Here is a 19470-nt window from a genome sequence, read left to right on the forward strand (position 1 = left end):
TGCTTTTTGGAGGGCAATTGGGGTTAAGTGACTTGCCCAAGGTCACAGGCTAGTTTTTGTGTTAAGTGTCTGAGGTTGTATTTGAACTCAGGTCCTCCTGACCCAGGGCTGGTATTCTATTCACTGCACCACCTAGCTGCCCCTCAGAATTAAGTTCTTAAGAACAAAATACAAAGGAAACCAATTATACTGAAGTTAGGAAAAAAGGTTTTTTTTTTGCCAAATTCAAACTCTTATGTAAGAACATCTGGCCCACTCATCCTTCTCTCCCCCAGGTCCCTAAACTCCCCAGAGCTAAGGTGAATCTCAGTAGAAATTCCCTAACCCAAATTTAGGAGCCCCCGCCCCAAATCTCAGCCCTGTCCATACTTAAGGATAGGAAGTAGAGGGTAGAGATGACAGGTTTCCTCCTGTTATCTTTTCCAATTTAATTCAGTCCAGCAATTTAGTAGGAACCTGCTAAGTGCAAGGGCCTATGTCAAGTCCTAAGAATGCTGAAACAATGAAAGAGCCTGTGCCATCTAGGAAACTTCCACCATTATTACCAAGTCCCTATACGTGTCTTGATATGTTGGGTTTTATTCTTAACCCAATGTTTATCCTGCTTTGTATTCTCTATAGGCCTCTCCCTGAGGAGACTGGCGCAGACTAGGAGATGGGCCTAGCCATCATACTTGGATGTTTGTCACATGGCCTCAACAGGTCTCCCTACCTTTCTGCCTGTCCCATCCTCTACACAGCTTCTATACTTAAAATACAGCTTATATAAAGTAATGATACACTCAAGTAATCTTCATTCGTTGAACTGCTTCCTGAAGGACTGGGGCCAACACTTCACCCAGGCCTTCAAGACCACATAACTTGGTTCCCACCCACATGTCACATGTACCCCCTATGAATTTTGTACTCCAGGCAGCAACAGTTGCAAGGTTCCTTGGAGACTACCCTATACCATTCTGTGATGTTGACAAGGTCATGCAGGCTTGACTACTTTAAAGCTTCAGAGAGGGGGAAACCCTCTACCTAAGACAGCTCATTATTTTGGAAGTGGAGCCTAAATTTTCCTTCATTGTCAATTTGGTTTTATCTTATGTGGACCAGAAGAAGAAAACTAGTCTCTCTTCCTCAGGATAACCCCTCAAATACCCAAATATAGGTATCATCTCATTTCCCCTCTGAATGAATATCCTTTTTCTTTGATTACTCTTCATATGGCGTGGCCTCCAGGCAATTGGCCAGTTAAGTACTTAATATGGTCAGACACCATGATAAACATGTCTGATAAGGGGTGTGAAGGTAGATAGTCTTATGGAAATGAGTCAGCAGTGAAGTCTGGAAATCAATGTCCTCTTACATTCCTCGCTGCCCACCTTGTGCACCTGGGACTGAATGCAGTACTCTAGATGTTCTCTGACCAGGATGTAAGAGAGGAAGCTGTGACCTCCCTCATTTAGCCCTGATTCTCAATGCCCCAGAAAAATACACGAGCTTTTCTTGGCTCCCATGTCACAATGTTTGAGCTTATACTCTACAAAAACTCCCAGATTCTTCCCCATCAACTGTTATTTGGGCATTCTACCCATATCCTTGTGTAGTAAACTTAGGTGTAATTTTACATTTATTTCTATTACTTTTCATCTTACTAAGTTCAGCCTCTTGACATGCCATATCAAGGTCTCTTTTAGATCTTAACTTTTCCATAACCACCCTAGATAACCAACCTTCATTTCACCTGACTTGACAAGTATTTGTCATGGACATCTTCAAATCACTGATAAGAAGGAAAAACAACCACCACTGCACCCCAGGGTCACGGACATTGAGATTCCTGGGGCATTGTAAGAGACCTTCAAGTTGACATCAATTAGCCTCTCTCTCTTTGCTTTTATCTTTTAACCAGTCTAAATCCACTTCATTATACTACTGTGATTTAGCTTGCATCTCCATCTCATTCATAAGGATAGACTTGATTGTTACATTACGCTGAAATCCAGGCTAGCCTACGCTTCCTCTGATCTTCCTTCCTAGTAGTTTAGTCACTATTTCCTTTTACACATCTTAGACTTTGTGCATACTTTGCCTTTTCCCCAGCCCCACACTCACCCAATCACTCTTCATGTTATTACCATCTTTGAAGGTCAGTTGAAATCCTTTCAGCCCTTCCCAATGAGCCTTACTTATCTCTACCCTCATCCTTAACTGCTGCATTCGACACTGTTTGCCACCCTCTTCTGGATATTTGCTCCTTTCTAGGTTTTTTTGAGTCTTGACACAGGTTCTCCTCTTACCTAACTGTTCCCCAGTCTCACGTTGGTTCATCATCCATTACCCCTATGGTTATTTCCCAAGACTCCTGGATACTCTTAGTGACTTCACTGGCTCCTTTGGGTTTAACTATCTGTACACAGATAACTCACAGATGTATATCCAAGGCCAGTTTCTTTGGAGTGTTAGTTCTGCATTACCAGTTGTCTATTTGATGTCTCAGAGATATCTCAAATTCAACATGTTCAAACTCTCTCGTTATCTTTCCCCAAGAATCCACTAATTGTCCCTTTCCTACTTCTGCCAAAGGTACCCACCATCGTTCTTCCAGTCTCCCAAATCTGCAACCTCAGGGTTAGTATCAATACCTCACATCCAATCAGGTGCTAAATCTTGCTGTTTTTACCTCCACAGTATCTCCTCTAGTCTAGTCTAACCTTTTCTCCAGTCATACAGATGTCACCTTACTTCATTCAGGCCCTCCACATCTCTCACCTAAACTGTGACAATATTTTATTTTTTTCTCTCTAATTCAAGTCCCTCCCCACTCTAATCCATCCTCCACACGATGTAACTATGCATTAAACTGCAGTGGCTCCTTGATGGTTCTCAGATAAATACAAATTTCTTCAACTTTTCAAGCCTGTCACAAATGGATCCCTTTCTTTTCAGTCTTCTTACACACTCCTCCCCTCCAGAAAATCTACCATCAGCCATACTGGCTTTTCTGTGCCTCACAGACGATACTTCACCTCCTGCCCCCTTGCCTTTGTACTAGTTGGGCCTCGAGCTGGGATGAAGTTGCTTTTCACGTTCATCTCACAGAATTCCTCTTTCTTTTAAGTAGCTCAAGCACCATCTTCTACTCTTCCTCCCAAACTGCCATTTAACTATGTGTTCTCTATGTTGGGTCCATTTACATGTTTACTTAACACAATACATGTACACATGCAAATTTACATATACATCTAGGGAAGACCCAGAAAAACGTGTTGACATCAAAGTCGCTGGCACCATCATATGGTTCAAATCAGAAATAATATGATCTTTATCAGGAAACAATATTGATGATGTATTATCATCTGTTTTGCACTTAGGACCATGCGAATTTTCCATCAGACTTGCAACTGAAACCTCTAGTCTTCTATACCCCATTAGAATGGAAGCTCCTTAAGAAGGATGACTGTATCCACTTTTTTTATCTATCCCCCAGGGTTTATTTAGCATAGTGTGCTTTAGGATATATTATTTAATACATGCTTTTCCCATTCATTCATTCTTCCTTCCCTTCTTAGAATGTCAGCTCATTGAGAGTGAAAATTTTCCTTTAGTATGTTTATCCCTAGCTCCTTTCCACACAGTAGGGACTTAACAAGTACCTGGTTGATAGCACTTACATACTACCTTCACTTGTTTACATAATTTATGGCCCTAATTCCTACAGAAGACAATATTCCTTAAGTCCCACATGAAACTTATTTTAGTCCTCATAGATTGCTTTTGTACTTTGCAAATCAACTATCACAAGTGCACAGAAAAGCTGAATGGAAATGGTCAATTCTCAAAAGCATTATCATGAAATATGGATAGAGATCCATTAATATTAAGACTTTTAGAATGTGTCTTTCTGATGACCAAAGGCTGACTACTTTGGCTAATATTAAAAATAATGTTCATTCCTTGGTCACACACCAGCCTAGAAGAATAAAGAATGAGAAAAAGTGGATAATCTACATGCTGATGAGTTTAATACATATTTTGAAAGTTGGGCCACCCATGTGTTAGAAAAATCATAAAAAATTTTTTTGACAAAACATTTTTCAAACAAGATGCTCTGGGTAAGAGATTTTATGAAATAAATGAGGCTAGGAACAAGAATGAAACTACTTGGGTTAACGTCATCCAAATGTAGCTGTCAAATGTTAAAAACTGGTGATGAGAAATGAAATCTATTTGAAACATAAAAATTATGAAAATACTTTAGGCAAATACTGTATCATTTTGTATTTAATACACACTCAATTACCAACACTCCATAGTATTTTTTTTTCCATAAAAGCAAAGGATGTCAAGTTTCAGTTTGGCAAAACTGTGTATCAAGACTGACAGTTTTTGTACTGGCAAACTTAGTCAACGTGTGATTATTCACGGTGTCATATTAAAAGCCAGACATAATTCCCTGCCCTTTAAGGAGCTTACACTCTAATGGTATGAAAAAGTGACAACTTCAGAGATTATGTCATTACTTTTCAAAATATCAATGTATACATAAAAATGTATATCATAAAAGTTTTTCCTGTTTCATTTTTTCAAATATGGAGTTAGAACTTAAGCATTTGCTAAACCACAATAAAATTTCCAAAATATTTTTAAGGAAAATGTTCATTTTTCTCCCTAATGTCCTTTTATTAGTGTCAGTTAAGATGTCCATTTGATCTTTTAGCCAGTTATGTTTACTAAGATGTATTTTTAAAAGTTGTTTTGCCTTACCTTCCTTAGAAAGTTAAAAAAAAGTCCTTCCACTTTATAGAAGCCTCCTATGTATATTTATATGTATACAAATACACATATGCACATATATGTATGTATCTATACAAACATATATATATTGGGTTTACTTTTTCTGTTGTTCTTTCAGTTGTTGTATTCATTAATTATTGTAAAATCAGAAGGAACCCAACATTAATATGTAGTAATTTTGAACAAAAATCACCAGAAGATGAAGTGCTTGCACTGATGGAAGAGCCACATTCCTAAGATCATGTCTTAACTAACACTATAACCTTATACAATGGCACAGTGGAATGTGTGATTAAAGTAATATGAATTTAAACTTTACATTCCTGTTTGACACATGATAAAGATGGTAGTAAATTTAATTTTTTTTAAAGTTGTATATATTATTCAGTCACCAAGATATTTCAGAGTGAAGAAATGTTTACATGGTAGAACCATTAATTTCCACTTGGGCAAAGTGCTTGCTTCAAAATTTTTAAAATAACTAACAAAATCAATACAAACTAAAGGCTTGAACTCATTCTTAAACAAGTCAGGTCTAGTTCTAAAATAGTGTTTTTCTTAGATGAAGAACATTATTAAAATAAAATTGACATTATCCACGTAATAAAGACATGCTATCTTAATTATTCTCATTCTGTTACATGGCACAAAACCTGGGCTCTCTCTGAAGACTCACAAGCAGTTTGTAACTTGGTGAGTAAAAGTAATATGATAAATTAATTATATTGCATGGCAAAACATTTTAGTTCACTCATGTTTTTAATTATTGTTATCATTCACAAATTATTTTACTTATTGCTACAAAAAAGTTTTCAATGAAACTTTTTTCACAAGAATACAGTGTTTTTAATAAGCAGTAGTGGGAGTAATGGGAAAAAATTACAAGGCAACTTGCTAATGGGCTGAAAACTAAAGAGATTTTCTTGCATTTTTATTCACAAATTTTCATCTAATTCATAATGTGAGGAAAAAAAGGAAGTAAAGTCATAACATACAGAACAATGCAGCTATGTAAAGCTTGCAGTGAATCAGATGAAAACTAAAAAAAATTAATAAAACTATAACCAGGCATTCAAAAGAAAATGAATACAAATGTTTCATTGATTTTCACATTCTATATACCCAACCAGTAGATTCAAAGAGTAAATGGTTTTTCTTAAGGTTAAAGTAAATTCAGATTATGCAGATATAACTTCATTTTATTATCACATCATCATCATCATCATCATCATCATCATGGAACTGTAGAACTGAAAGGAACCTTAGAGATTACCCACTCCAATGATCACATATTTAAAAGTCTTTGATTCATTATCCAGACAATTTTTGAGCAGTTAGAAATTTTATAATAGCAGCATGATTTTCTCCAGATAAATGCATTTAGACCACAAGTGAAAAGCAGAACCTGATTCAAGATATAAATGAAAGGGTTCCTGTAAAGTTTTTTTTTTAAATGAGAGGAAACATTGGGGCAGAAAAGGAAAAAGACTTAAATTTCACATTGGCCTTAGATCACTTAAGATGAAAAAATAAGGCATTATTATCATCACCATGTTCTGAAATTAGAAAATTCTGAAAAGTACATATAAAAAACATTTACCTATTTCAAATAGATTAATGTCAGCATTTATAAAAATTATCTATCATCATCATCAGAACAATAAATCTTAACATTCAAGTTGTTTCTCTGTAAAAAAAAAATTCATGAGTGATAAGTATGTTTGGTTTGAACAATCCTTGACTACTATTGGAGGAAGTGGGGGATGAGGGAAGAGGTGAAGGGACCCTATCATAGTTAAATCACACCCTATACATTTAATCTTTTATTTGAACCTACCTCCTTAAAATTTAAAGGTATTACCACTTAAAAACATCTGTAGGTTATACAGCTGGCACCAATTCTAAGAATTCTGTGTAGTTTTAGTCCATCAGTTTTCTTAGGCAATAAATACTTTTTCTCAAGCTTTCTCAACCACAGGAGTTCTCTCAAGATCTCCCAAATTTCAGAGCTGGCTCTGTATCCAAATTGTAAGGAATAGCCATCAACAATTTTTTTTTTAATGCAGCACTATGACATGCAGTCTGTTTCTGCAGTTGAAATGTTTTTCTTGGGGTGATCAGAATTTATTGTCCACTGAGTAAATCCTTCACTGCTCTAGCAGCACAGTTCGAAGTTCATCATCTCTATTGATCATTATTGAAGCTATTGCTCCATCATTAAACTCAAAAGAAGTTCCTCCATCTATAACCATACAGGCATCCCAACAACGAGAACGAACACAAACCCTGCAAATTAAAGAAGAAACACATTATCATTAACCTTAGGAATAATTTTCACAAAATAATAAGCAAATGAAAAATCACAGCATTTTAGCAGTTTGGTCATCTTTGAAATATTATGAAGTCCATGTCGATTAAATATAATTATAACTTTGCTAACCTCAAACCTCCAAATTAATTTTTCAAGGTATATGAAGTTGGATAAACCCTCACCGAGTTCACAGAATGTTTTGGTGGGCATGTTTTATTAATGAACTAATAAAATTTAAGATATTTCCAAAAGTAAAATGAGTTTTCATGAAAAAGAATCAGTATCTTTAAGACCACTGTGCTATTTTATGCTTACTGATAGCAACATCATGAATTTAAAATAAGGCCTACCAAAATTAACTCACAAATGACTAAAATGAAAATGCTTTTATGACCTGAAAACCTGTACATATAAAGAAAATTTACAAAGTCTAAACAGAAGTTTAAAGCTAAACTTTTCTTAATAAGGAAATGGTGAGAGGCAATGTGGTATAGCAGGCCACAGCCAGGAACATGTAAATTAAATTCCTATCTCTGACACATAGAGGCAAGTAACAATCTCTCAATGTTAAATGTCACACTCAAGAATATAATTTTCAGAACAGTAGGTGGTCTGCATTATTAGGGAATTTCTTCACAGACAAACACTGGAAATTAACTAGGAAAGTATGACTTTTGGCGGGGAGGGGAGTCAGAAGCAAAACACTTTTAAGGAGAAACAGGGTGAAAGAAGAAAGAACAGAATAAAAAGGAGGGAATAAGAGAGGGAAATAAGAGCAAAAGTAACTGAAAAAAATTTGAAGCAAGTTTTCTGATAAAGGCCGCATTTTCAAACGTAGATAACTGAGTAAATTTTATACAAATAAGAGCCATTCCTCAAGTGATAAACGATCAAAAGATATGATCAGTTTTCAGATGAAGTAATCAAAGTTATCTATAGCCATATGAAAAAATACTCTAACTCTCTACTGACTGATGAAATGCAAATTAAAACAATTCTGAGGTTATAGCTCATACCTATTATTTTGGCCAATAGGGCAGAAAATATAAATGACAGATGTTGGAGGTATGTGGGGGAAAATGAGACATTAATGCTCTGTTGGAGTTGTGAACTGATTCAACCATTCTGTAGAGCAATTTGGAATTATGCCCAAAGGGCTATAAAACCATGCATACCCTTTAACCTAGCAATACCACTACTAGGTTTGTATCCCAAGAGAGATAAAAAAGGAAAAGGACCTATACGTGCAAAGATATTTATAGCAGCTCTTTTTTTGAGGGCAAAGAATTAGAAAATGAGGGGATGCCCATCAATTGGGTAAACAGCTGAACAAATTGTGGTATGTGATTATAATGGAATACTATTAGAAATGATGAGCAGAATGCTCTCAGAAAAACTGGGAAACACTTACATGAGCTGATGCAAAGTGAAATGTACTGTGTACAGAGTAACAGCAATATTGTAAGATGATCAGCTGTGAATGGCTTAGCTATTCTCAGCAATACAATGATCCAAGACAACTCTGAAGGACTTATGATGAAAAATGCTATCCATCCCCAGAGAAAGAACTGATGGTGTCTGAATAAAGACTGATGCATAATTGTTTTTTTAACTTAATTTTTCTTGAGTTTTTGGTCTGTGTTTTCTCTCACAATTATGGAAATGTTCTGCAATATATAACCTATATCAAACCTCTTGCTTTCTCAAGGGACGGGGTGTGGGAATGAGTGAAGAGGGAGAAAGGGAGAGAATTTGGAATTCAAAGTTTAAAAATGAATGTTAAAAATTTTTACATGTAACTGGTGAACAATAAAATAAATAAAATTGATAAGAAAAGTATGATTTTTGTCAAAGAGTTCAAATTTTCTTTCAACAGTAAGGCTTCCTGAAACGGCTAAAGCAGAAATCAGTTTCTAAAATAAGCCATTAATTTCTCTTTTGAATTCTAAAATAAATTTATAAGAAACATCCAGTTATTTTTAATACTGTTGTGCACTGAGGAAAAACTGAAAGCACTGAATCTGATTACTTTAGTCTACTTTAAGTAGAATTAAATTTCTGTAAGAAGTAAAGTATTAGCTTCTATTCAAGTTTTTCTCAATACATTGATCTGGTTTTTAGCATTCCATTACCTTGTTAGATTAACAAATCAAAACCAAGTGAAAGATCCAACATCTCCAAATAACACATAAACTGGAAAGTTTCTCTTGAGACATCTACCAGTTCAGAATAGGACTGAATAGAGTACCCTTAAAACCAATCTCTTATTACCATTTTTTTCAACAGGTTGTTTTTCTACTACGTTAACTACAAATAAGTGAATTTAATGAAAAGCGATTCACATTAGTACTTAACAGGGAAGAAAACAGTCACTAGTGAAACCTTACAAAACTTACTTTGAAGAGAAACAACGCTGACGACTACTTGAGAATATGCGATTTGCTATAGGCTCCCGAATGCTGAAAAGCATCTTTGGCTCTTCCGGACTATACAATAAAGATTCATTATACTCATTTGTTACTGAAAATAGAGAAATAAAAGTAAACAAAACAAATTTCAATGATATATACAAAAATCTAGTAGTTCCTTTTGTAGTAGCTAAAAATTGGAAAACATGAGGGATATCCTTGTATTGGGGAACAGCTAAACAAATTGTGGTATAAGAATAAGATTATTATACCATAAAAATAACAGAATGGATAGTTTCAGAGAAAACTTATAAGATCTTTATGAACTGGTACAGAGCAAAGTGAACATAACTATGACAGAAATTTGTACAATGATAACAAAAACATAAGAGCATTAGTTCTCAAAATACTGTTCAAGAACCCTTTGAGGAGGTCAATGAGGTCAAATTTATTTTTATAATAATAGGATATTTTAAGATCTAATGGTAAATACAGGTAGATAGACCCAACACAAACAAATGCTCTTTGTAAGGTATTCAATAATTTTTTCTTCAACACAATATAGACTTTTAATTACTCTGGATCATAGGTTCCCAAATACCGCCCCTGAAAACAACAGTGGTAGTAGCCTCAAATGCAGTTGGGGGACAATGAATAAATGTAAGAGTTAACCTAACCTAACCCCAGAGGGTACTGCATATTTTTTTTTAAAAGGGGGCAGTAAGCCAAATAAGTAAGGGAACCTATGCTCTAGATTAATGTTACATTTCAAGGGTTGCACCCCCTGAGGAAGTCAGTAGGAAATCTGTAACTGCTTGCTAGTAGTAACCTCCCCAATGCATATATCTTCTCTATTTTTTTTCAGCAGTCATCCTTCTGGTCTCTTAACCTCAACAGGTACTCTGCTTATGGTTGAAGACACTCATTGTTTTCCATCAAGCTGCCCAGATCTTCTGCCAGCTGTAGGACCAGGTTCTTTCTGGCTGTGGGCTCTGTGCAGTGAGTCACCACTGTCTGTGCTGGCTAGTCCAAGAACCCATAAACTCCTCACCGATGATCATTTTGCCAATTATGGAGTGAATAGCAGGCAGATCCATCTGGAACATATCAGACACTATCCGCATGCTAATAATAGATTTGTAGACATTGCTATAGGTGAAAAGACAGATTGGATCTAACTAGCATGGTATGGGCTTTGTTGGCCTCAGGGAACAAATCCCAAACTTTCCTTTTCATCTTCTCATTAATAATAAAACTGTGGCCAACTCTTCCAGTCACCCATTTTCACTGCTTTAGAAGCTTCTACTTCCTTTATTTACCCAAGTGCACCCAGCAAGGGCTGCTGCTCATCCACGCACAGCTGGTGGTGGAACTGTCTGCTAATCATACACCTCCAGGTGTCATTTTCATGGGCTGCTATGTACAAGATCTTCAGAAGCATGGCAGATACCAAATAGACATATTTAAGGAGCTCCAGGTTAATATGCAAGTAGAAAGAAACTTGGCAACAACACTCCACCTTCTCCACTCCTGGTTTCTGCCCTGCCCCACCAGTTTCTTAGCATGACCACCTGACTGAAATATCCAGAAGGGCACTGTGTGCATCCTTGGTTAGACCTGGCAGAAAACACAGATGCCAAACAGCACTATGGTATGGTTATAAAGGATCTGCACAAGAGGTTCTGCATGCTGAATTCTGTTCTGTAAGTAGCTCTTAAGGTACTAGTGAGAATGAAGGACATGTTGGTAGATGTAGCAGAGGAGTGCACATGTCTGAACTTGGTCTAATCTTGGATATGTGTATATATATATATATATATATACTTGCACATTTGAATCCTCCCCGTAATTTTCAGCCTGATCTTGCTCTGACTTTGAGGACCCTTCATGGGGGCTGCAAGCTGCCTGTGATGGGCCTTGCCGTCAAACTTATAGTAGCCATGGAGCACATGACAAGGTAGATATGGCAAATCTCGGTCATTCTTTTTTCCTGTAGCTAGCACTGAACACACTCAGACAGGAGCCTCATCCTTGGGATGTTCCACCTGTTCTTAGGAATGAGGATTTGTGTTCTATACAATCCTGATAAACTTTTCATCTATCCTTCCCACCAGAGTTAGGACACAACTACAACTACAAAGTTAGATAGGGTCTTATTTTGCCCCAGAATGTTCTCTCCTACAGAGAGGTTAGGATTTACAAACAAGATGTCTATCAATTCACTGATATAAATCTAAGCACTTCTACCACATCTCTGGTTTCATGTATGTGGCCATGTTGGGATTGTAGTCATAGGGGGAAGTAATGGTATTGAATCTGATTTTAATAATCACGCCTTCCTATAGATTATGTCACTGAACCAGCAGTGGCAGCAACTCAATCTGGGCTCACAGACCAATTACTTTCTCATAACAAACTCACAAGAGTTCATTCAACCTCTTGACTACCACTACCTGGGTAATCGCTGTTCCCTTGGCAAACATTTTAGGCTTGATAAGCGGTGCCCCTCCCCAAACCCTCTCCCAATTCCCATCTTCATTATTCTCCTCCTCATCTAGGCACTTTGGATTTTGAAACATGCTTTTTCTCGCTTCTTTTCTACAGTCTTTTTATCTGTGCTGCTCTTTTCTAAGGAATTTGGAAACCAACAAGGTATATTATTTTCCATCATCCTCCTAAGTCAGAATCCAAGGAAGTGGAATCTGAACCCCAGTCTTCATCATCATCCAGATTCTCATCTTCGTTCTCCATCTTCTTGAGGAACATGCAACTTTCTCTAAATGGTGCCTCAGACTTCTTCAGGAAACTTGTCACACTGAGACCATCCTCATCTTCGTCTGGAGAGGAAGAAGTTTCTGAGCCCTCATTCTTCTCAGCATCCCCATCTGCAGACTGCGCAGGTTCTGCCTATAGCTGGTGATCTGGACTGTGTATTCCTGGTCACATTTACGAGTCTTCTGATGCCAAGTGCTCAGAGCCTGCGGATGCTCTTGCTCATCTCCGTTCCCTCACTGCCCTCCCGTAGCTCACTGAGGCAGTTTCCCACATCACCAGGATGTGGATGTACAATTAGGAGACAAACTCTCTGTCCACAACGCTCGTGGCCCTTCCCAGGAGCTTAAATTCCTCAAGACATTTAGTGACATCCTAAATGTTCAGGGCATTCCAGATAGTGCAGATAAGGTTGGTCAGCTCCTCCGACATCTTGTCTCTAGCACTTTGCCTTAGAGTTCCCATCCACGAGCAACAATGAGCATTGGCTGCAGTTGCTCTCTATGGGGTTAGGCACCAGCCCCTTCTTGTACAGGACTCAGAATGCTATCCAAGGTGGTGACATGTCAGTGGACACTCAGAAGGTTGCAGGCCAGACAGAACGTGGACATGGACCAAATAAGGCACTGGAGCAATCTTTAATTTAAAAGTACAAAGGAGTTCTGAGGCCAAAAAATTTGAGAACTGCTGTGTAAAACAATTTTGAAAAACTTTAGGACAAAGGTAAACCACAAGTCCAAAAGAATTAATATGAAACATGACACTCACCTCCTGACAGAATGATCATGAACTTAAAATGCAGAAAGAAGCATATTTTCAGACACAGATAACATGGCAATTTGTTTTTCTGTGCTATGCAGCTATGTATTGAGGAGTTTTATATTTTATTTTTTGTTTTTTAATGTGCACAATGGAGGAGGGAAGGTTATAGAGTAGGAGGGACACAGTGAAAGGGATTGGGGAAGGGGTGAGAAAACTTAAATGTCCAATAATGAAAAAGATACACATATTGGAGGATTCCATGATTTCACTCAAGTGACCAGTACATGTTATGGTGTTGCCGTTCTTTGCTACTAAGTATAGCATTATTTAGAACCAACATCAGCCAAACTAAAGAAATTAACTTCACTAACCTTTCTCAACTAATTCCTTATTCAGTGGGAGATCCAAGTTTGCTTGTTGTTTAGCTGTTAGAAGAGGAAAAGCACTGGAATTAAAGAAAATTCTTTTAAAAAATACAACTAGCATAAAGTAGTCACTGTGGTACTTACCAATCTTTAAAACATCTTCTACAGCTTGTGTTGCAACCCTGTTAATATTATATGACCTAGAAACAAAATCATAATTTTTGTTGCTTTACTTTAAGTACTTGAGTTTTAGAAAAATCTAGATTTTTGTATAGCTAGTTTATTCTCTCTTAGTAACCAAGTATATGAGAGGATTTTTAATATCTAGCCAAGACTAAAATGTGTACTTATGTATAAATGCAATAACTAACTCAACACAGGATAGTACTAAATACAATTATGAGGTTTAAGGTTAAACTAAAGTCCTAAATATAAACCTCACTTTGTAACCAACATCTTAATAACAGATTCAGACTCCAGAACCTCTCCTGAGAGTGCACGCACAATTCTGAAGAAATCAGAATACCGGAATGGTTCATAAATGTCCAACAACTAAAGACTAAACAATGTTTTTCTTTGAATAATTATGGTACAAGGAAAAAGACAGTTTTTAAAATTATCTCTCAAAGCTAAATAGCAAAAAACTTTACACAAGGTACAATAAAATGCTTTATAATAAATAATGTGGCATGTCATACCATGATTTAACATATATTGCTATATTTTGGGAAACAGTATTTTAACCCTATGTAAAACTCATTACACAAATTCAAAGAAAGGGATATCTACATTGCTTAAGAGTATTCTAGCCATTTAGTATCTCCTAATAATAATAGATCTTAAATCAATTCTTAAGGAGTCTGTAAAACCTGGAAAGACTTAAATGAACTGATGCTGAGTGAGGTGAGCAGAACCAGAAGAGCACTGTACACAGTTACAGCTACATTGTGTGATGACTAATTTTGATAGACTTGTTCTTTTCAACAATGCAAGGTTCTCAGACAGCTCCAAAAGGCTAATAGAAAATGCTATCCACATTCAGAGAAAGAATTAGAGTTTGAATGCAGATACTGTTTGTTCTTTTTTTATTTTGTTTCTTCTTTCTTGTGGTTCATTCCATCTTTTATAATTCTTCTTTACAACATGACTAATATGAAAATGTTTAATATGAATGTATATGTATATATCAGACTGCACATCATCTTGGGGTGGGGAGGGAAGGGAAGAGGAGAAAATTTAAAACTCAAAAGCTTGTGGACATGAATACTATAAACTAAAAATAAATTAATTAATTAAAATTTAAAAAAATAGGAGTCTGTGGGACAGCTAACTGGCACAGTGGATAGAGTACTGGCCCTTGAGTCAAGAGAACCCAAGTTCAAATTCGGCCTCAGACACTTGACACTTACTAGCTGTATGACCCTGGGCTGTATGATCCTGGCATTTAGCCACAACTGCCTTACCCTACCCCCAAGAGTCTGAACTTTAAAAAAACATTGATAATTTTATTTCAAGGTAATTGGTTCCTCTGCAATCCTACATGTTTTGTTTTATACATTTAAAAATATTCTGAGAAGGGGCCCAAAGATTTCAGCAGAACCCTCTTTAAATAATTTAAGAAAAGCAGTCTGTCATTACAAATTCTAATGCTCTAGCCCTTCTACCAAAACCTTGTCAAAAAATGTCAGAGCACTGAGGTAGTTGAGAATTTTAAGTAACAATGGAGACATGTGATATAGGCATGTGGAAGGTTTTAGAGTGGTCCCAGGAATTCCTGAATGGGGGAAGGAGTTGTTATTCAGTCACGTCCAATTCTTGGCAACCCCATGGAACAAAGCCCCACCAGGCCCTTCTATCCTCCATTATCTCTTGAGGTCTGTCCAAGTCTGTCTGTTCATTGTTTCCATGACAATATCTATCCCTCTCATCTTCAACCATCCCCTTTTCCTTTTGCTTTCAATCAGGGTCTTTTCCAATGAATCTTGTCTTCTCATTATGAGGCCAAAGTTAATATTTGTAAGCTTCAGTATTAAGCACTGACTGATCTGACTTCCTTGCTGTCTAAGAGACTCTCAAAAATCTTCTCCAGGACCGAAATTCAAAACTATCAATTCCATAGATTTCAGCTTTCCTTATAGTCCATCTATCACAGCCATGAATTACTACTGGAAAAATCAGAGCCTTGACTATAAATAGACCTGTGCCAACAAGGTGATGGCTCTGTTTTTTAGTATGTTGTCCAGATTTGCCATAGCTTTCCTTCCAAGGAGCAAGCATCTTTTAATTTCATGGCTACAGAAGCCATCTGAAGTGATCTTTGAGCCCAAGAATATAAAATCTGACACTGTTTCTATTTCTTTTTTTTTTTTAAGCAATCAGGGTTAAGTAACTTGCTCAAGGTTACACGGCCAGTTATGTATCTGAGCCCGGGATTCGATCCAGGTCATCCTGACACTGGAGCTGGTGCTCTTACTTGCTGAGCCACCTGGCCGCCCCTAAGCAATCGGGGTTAAGTAACTTGCTCAAGGTTACACGGCCAGGTGTTTCTGGGTGGGTGCTAAGTGTCTGAGCCCAGGATTCGATCTCCAGGTCATCCTGACACTGGTGCTCTTACTCGTTGTGCTACCTGGCCGCCCCTGTTTCTATTTCCTATCCTTCCATTTGCCAGGAAGTGATGCGACCAGTTGCCAAGATCTTAGTTTTTTTTAATATTAAGCTTCAAGCCAGGTTTTATACTCTTCTCGTTCACCCCCATCAAGAGGCTTCTAAATTCCTTTTTTCACTTACTGCCATCAGAATGGTATCATCTGCATATCTGCATATAAGTTAAATAAGTAAAGTATTATATATATATATATAGCCTTGTCCTACTCCTTTTCTGATCTTAAACCAATCAGCTATTCCATGTTTTGTTCCAACTGTTGCTTCTTGGCCCATATACAGGTTCCTTAGTAAACAAATAAGATGATCTGGTACTCCCATCTCATTGAGGACTTGTCACATTTTGTTGTGATCCATGCAAAGACTTTTCAATGAAGTAGGAGAAGATGTTTTTCTGCAACTCCTTTGCTTTCTCCATAATCCAACAAATGTTGGCAACTTGGTCTCTAGTTCCTTTGCCTATATAAAAACCAGCCTGCTCTCTGGTAAGGCTGAGTTCACATATTGCTTTAGTCAAGTTTTCAGAATCTGAAGCATAACCTTGCTGCCATGTAAAATGGGTACAATTATTCAGTAATTTGAATATTCCTTGACATTCCAGAAGTACCTGAAACATTTTTACTTCAGCAACTTCTGGGTTCTAATTAATTAGAAAGCTACAAAGTCAGCCCAACTGAACAGAATCATAGAATTTCGGAGTTGGAAGAGATCTCGGCAGCCATATAATCCAATCTAATTCAACTCAAACGCCAAAGAAATTCTGACTATAATTACCTGATTACAGTCATCCAGTTTCTGCTTAAAAACCTCAAAGGAACCTTCCAAGGCAGCCTATTCTACTTTTGAACAGCTTTTACTATTAGGAAATAATTTTGCCTTTTCTACCCATTACTCCTACTTCTGTACTTTGGGACAAAACAAAAGTCTAACCAACCCTCTTCCAGATAAAGTATTCAGATACTTGTGGATAGCTCCCATGATTCCTCTAGGTCTTCAAGCTCTTCACCATAGTAGGTGATCACCTCTGAACAGTCCCTGACTTATCAATGTCCACCCAGAAATGAACAGAATACTCTATATGGGGGCGGCCAAGTAGCACAGTGAGTAAAAGCACCGGCCCCAGAGTCGGGATGACCTGGGATTGAATCTGGGCTCAGGCACTTAGCACCTACCCAGAAACACCTGGCCATGTAACCTTGAACAAGTTACTTAACCCCAATTGCTTAGGGGCAGCCAGGTGGCTCAGTGAGTAAGAGCACCGACTCCAGTGTCGGGATGACCTGGGATCGAATCCGGGCTCAGATACTTACTACAACACCCAGAAATAACTGGCCATGTAATCTTGAGCAAGTTACTTAACCCCAAATGCTTTAAAAAAAAAAACCCTATACGGTCTGATCAGGACAAAGCATAAAGGGACTGTTGTTGTTCATTCATTTCAGTTGTGTCTGACTCTGTGACTCCATTTGAGGTTTTCTTGGCAAAGATACTGGAGTGGTTTGCCATTTCCTTCTCCAGTTCATTTGGCAAATGGGGAAATTGAAGTAAATGGGGTTAAGTGACTTGTCCAGGGTCACCCAGCTAGTACGTGTCTGAGGCTGGCTTTAACTCAGGTCGTCCTGACTCCAGGCCGGGCACTCTTCCCACTGCACCGCCTAGCTGCCCCTTTACCACCTCATTGTTCCGAAGATGGACCATCACGCCCTTGTTCCTGAAAGCTGTCTCTCTAAATGCATTTCAAGATCCCATGGACTTTTCTCACTACCATATCACACTGGTGACTCATATATTGAACTTGCAGTCCACCAAAATCCCAGATCTTTTTTCAAACTTCCATCTAATTATGTCTTACCCATCTTGAGTTTGCAAAACTATTTTTTTCAAAGTCCAACCAATGCATTTACCTAATGGTGTTTACATTTTAAATTTTTTTTTTTTGCCTTTTGGAGGGGGGGAAGGCAGGGCAATTGGGGTTAAGTGACTTGTCCAAGGTCACATGGCTAGTAAGTGTTAAGTGCCTAAGGCCGTATTTGAACTCAGTTCCTCCTGACTCCAGGGCCAGTGCTCTATTCACTGTGCCACCTAGCCACCCCAATGTTTACATTTTAAAATACAATAAAACTTCATTTAAAATATAAAAATAAATTTTAGTTTAGGACTTTCCTTACCAAAACAGACAGCAGGCAGGAATTGGCCCATGGATAGTTTGTCAATCCCTGCTCTAAGCATGTGTAGCACCAACACAATATTCACAGCACCGATGGCAATTATGAATATGCCAGCACAGTTCTTAATCTTAACATAACAGACTCTCCATACAGAAGACAGAAGCAAAACATTTATTCAGACACCAGAAAATCAAATCCCCAAACCAGAAAGTCAAATCCATCATAGCTACAAAGAAGTTAATATACCTTATCACCAGAGAGAGCAACACCTTATCTTTAGCCTTCCCACAAACACTTACAATCCTAGCTGTCTCCTTGCCTGCATCTTCTCTCCCTCCATCTAACTGCTCTGACTCCCGGATTTCTGTGGGCTCTGCTCCAGCCTTCAACACTACAGGCTGCATGTGATTACATTTAGCCTATTAGGGGGCAGGGAAGATCTTCAAATTCCCATCACCATTACAGCATATTAAGATCTTTTTGGATCCTGACAATGTCATCCAGTGTTAGCTATTTCTCCCAGTTTGGTGAATTCTAAAAATGTGATAAATATAACAGCTTTATATTTTTCCAGGTTATTGATAAAAATTTGTTTTTGAGGGGGTGGGTAGGTGGCACAGCGAGTAAAAGCACGGCCGCAGAGTCAGAAGGACCTAAGTTTGGTTCCGGCCTCAGACACTTAACACCCACACAAAAAAAACTAGCGGTGTAACCTTGGGCAAGTTACTTAACCCCAACTGCCCTCCAAAAGGGAAAAAAAAATTGTTTTTGAACATCAAGCACAAGATTCCTGGGCTACAACACTACAGACCCCCTGATGCCTGACAATCAATATTAACAACTACTCTACAGTCTAATAAACCCTCCAACCACTTCAAATTTAAATATCCATGTTGCCTAGATTATAGCTCTCCATATTTTCCACAAGAACTTTATGAGATACTCTGACAAAATCCAGGTAAACCAAATACACAGCATTCACCTGATCTATCATTTTAGTAATACTACTAACAAATGAAAGTAATTCTGGTATAACCTATTTTACAAATTTATCTTTGTACTGGTATCTTTTATTTTTATACATCACTTGTATTTCGCAGTATTTCCCTTTCCCCTTCAATTCTTAAAGGAACATCTCTTCTAACAAGGAGGTAGGAAAAACTGCTCAGCAAAACTAATCAACACATCAACCAAGATTATAATTATATGCAGTATTCCCCCCTTCTAACAAAAAGGAA

At 37.5% G+C, this 19470-nt stretch overlaps 2 protein-coding genes and 1 pseudogene across 8 annotated transcripts in view; 1 reads left to right on the top strand and 2 right to left on the bottom strand.

Moving 5' to 3' along the window:
- The window catches only part of SKP2 (S-phase kinase associated protein 2), a 35003-nt gene extending 32390 nt beyond the window's left edge, over positions 1-2613 (top strand). Inside the window, exon 10 of the mRNA XM_069096137.1 lies at positions 622-2613. Coding sequence (XP_068952238.1) covers positions 622-652 — 31 coding nt within the window. The 3' untranslated portion in view covers positions 653-2613. The remainder of the gene's footprint in view (positions 1-621) is intronic.
- A 1641-nt stretch (positions 2614-4254) lies between these two features.
- The window catches only part of NADK2 (NAD kinase 2, mitochondrial), a 62678-nt gene continuing 47462 nt past the window's right edge, over positions 4255-19470 (bottom strand). For 6 of the 7 annotated variants that reach the window (XM_069096139.1, XM_069096138.1, XM_069096143.1 and 3 more), the window contains 4 exons: positions 13548-13603; positions 13410-13463; positions 9493-9616; positions 4255-7071 (listed from right to left, as the gene is read on the bottom strand). In XM_069096139.1, coding sequence (XP_068952240.1) covers positions 6933-7071; positions 9493-9616; positions 13410-13463; positions 13548-13603 — 373 coding nt within the window. In that variant the 3' untranslated portion in view covers positions 4255-6932. Of the gene's footprint in view, positions 7072-9492; positions 9617-13409; positions 13464-13547; positions 13604-19470 lie in introns of those variants that run through there. The other variant, XR_011169872.1, reaches the window with a different exon arrangement.
- Positions 9625-13392, bottom strand: LOC138167374 (eukaryotic translation initiation factor 3 subunit C pseudogene; annotated as a pseudogene).

This window comes from Petaurus breviceps, unplaced genomic scaffold, assembly GCF_028583685.1.
Source record: "Petaurus breviceps papuanus isolate PSGF00001 unplaced genomic scaffold, PetGlider_PUasm1.0 229, whole genome shotgun sequence".
Taxonomy (NCBI): domain Eukaryota; kingdom Metazoa; phylum Chordata; class Mammalia; order Diprotodontia; family Petauridae; genus Petaurus; species Petaurus breviceps.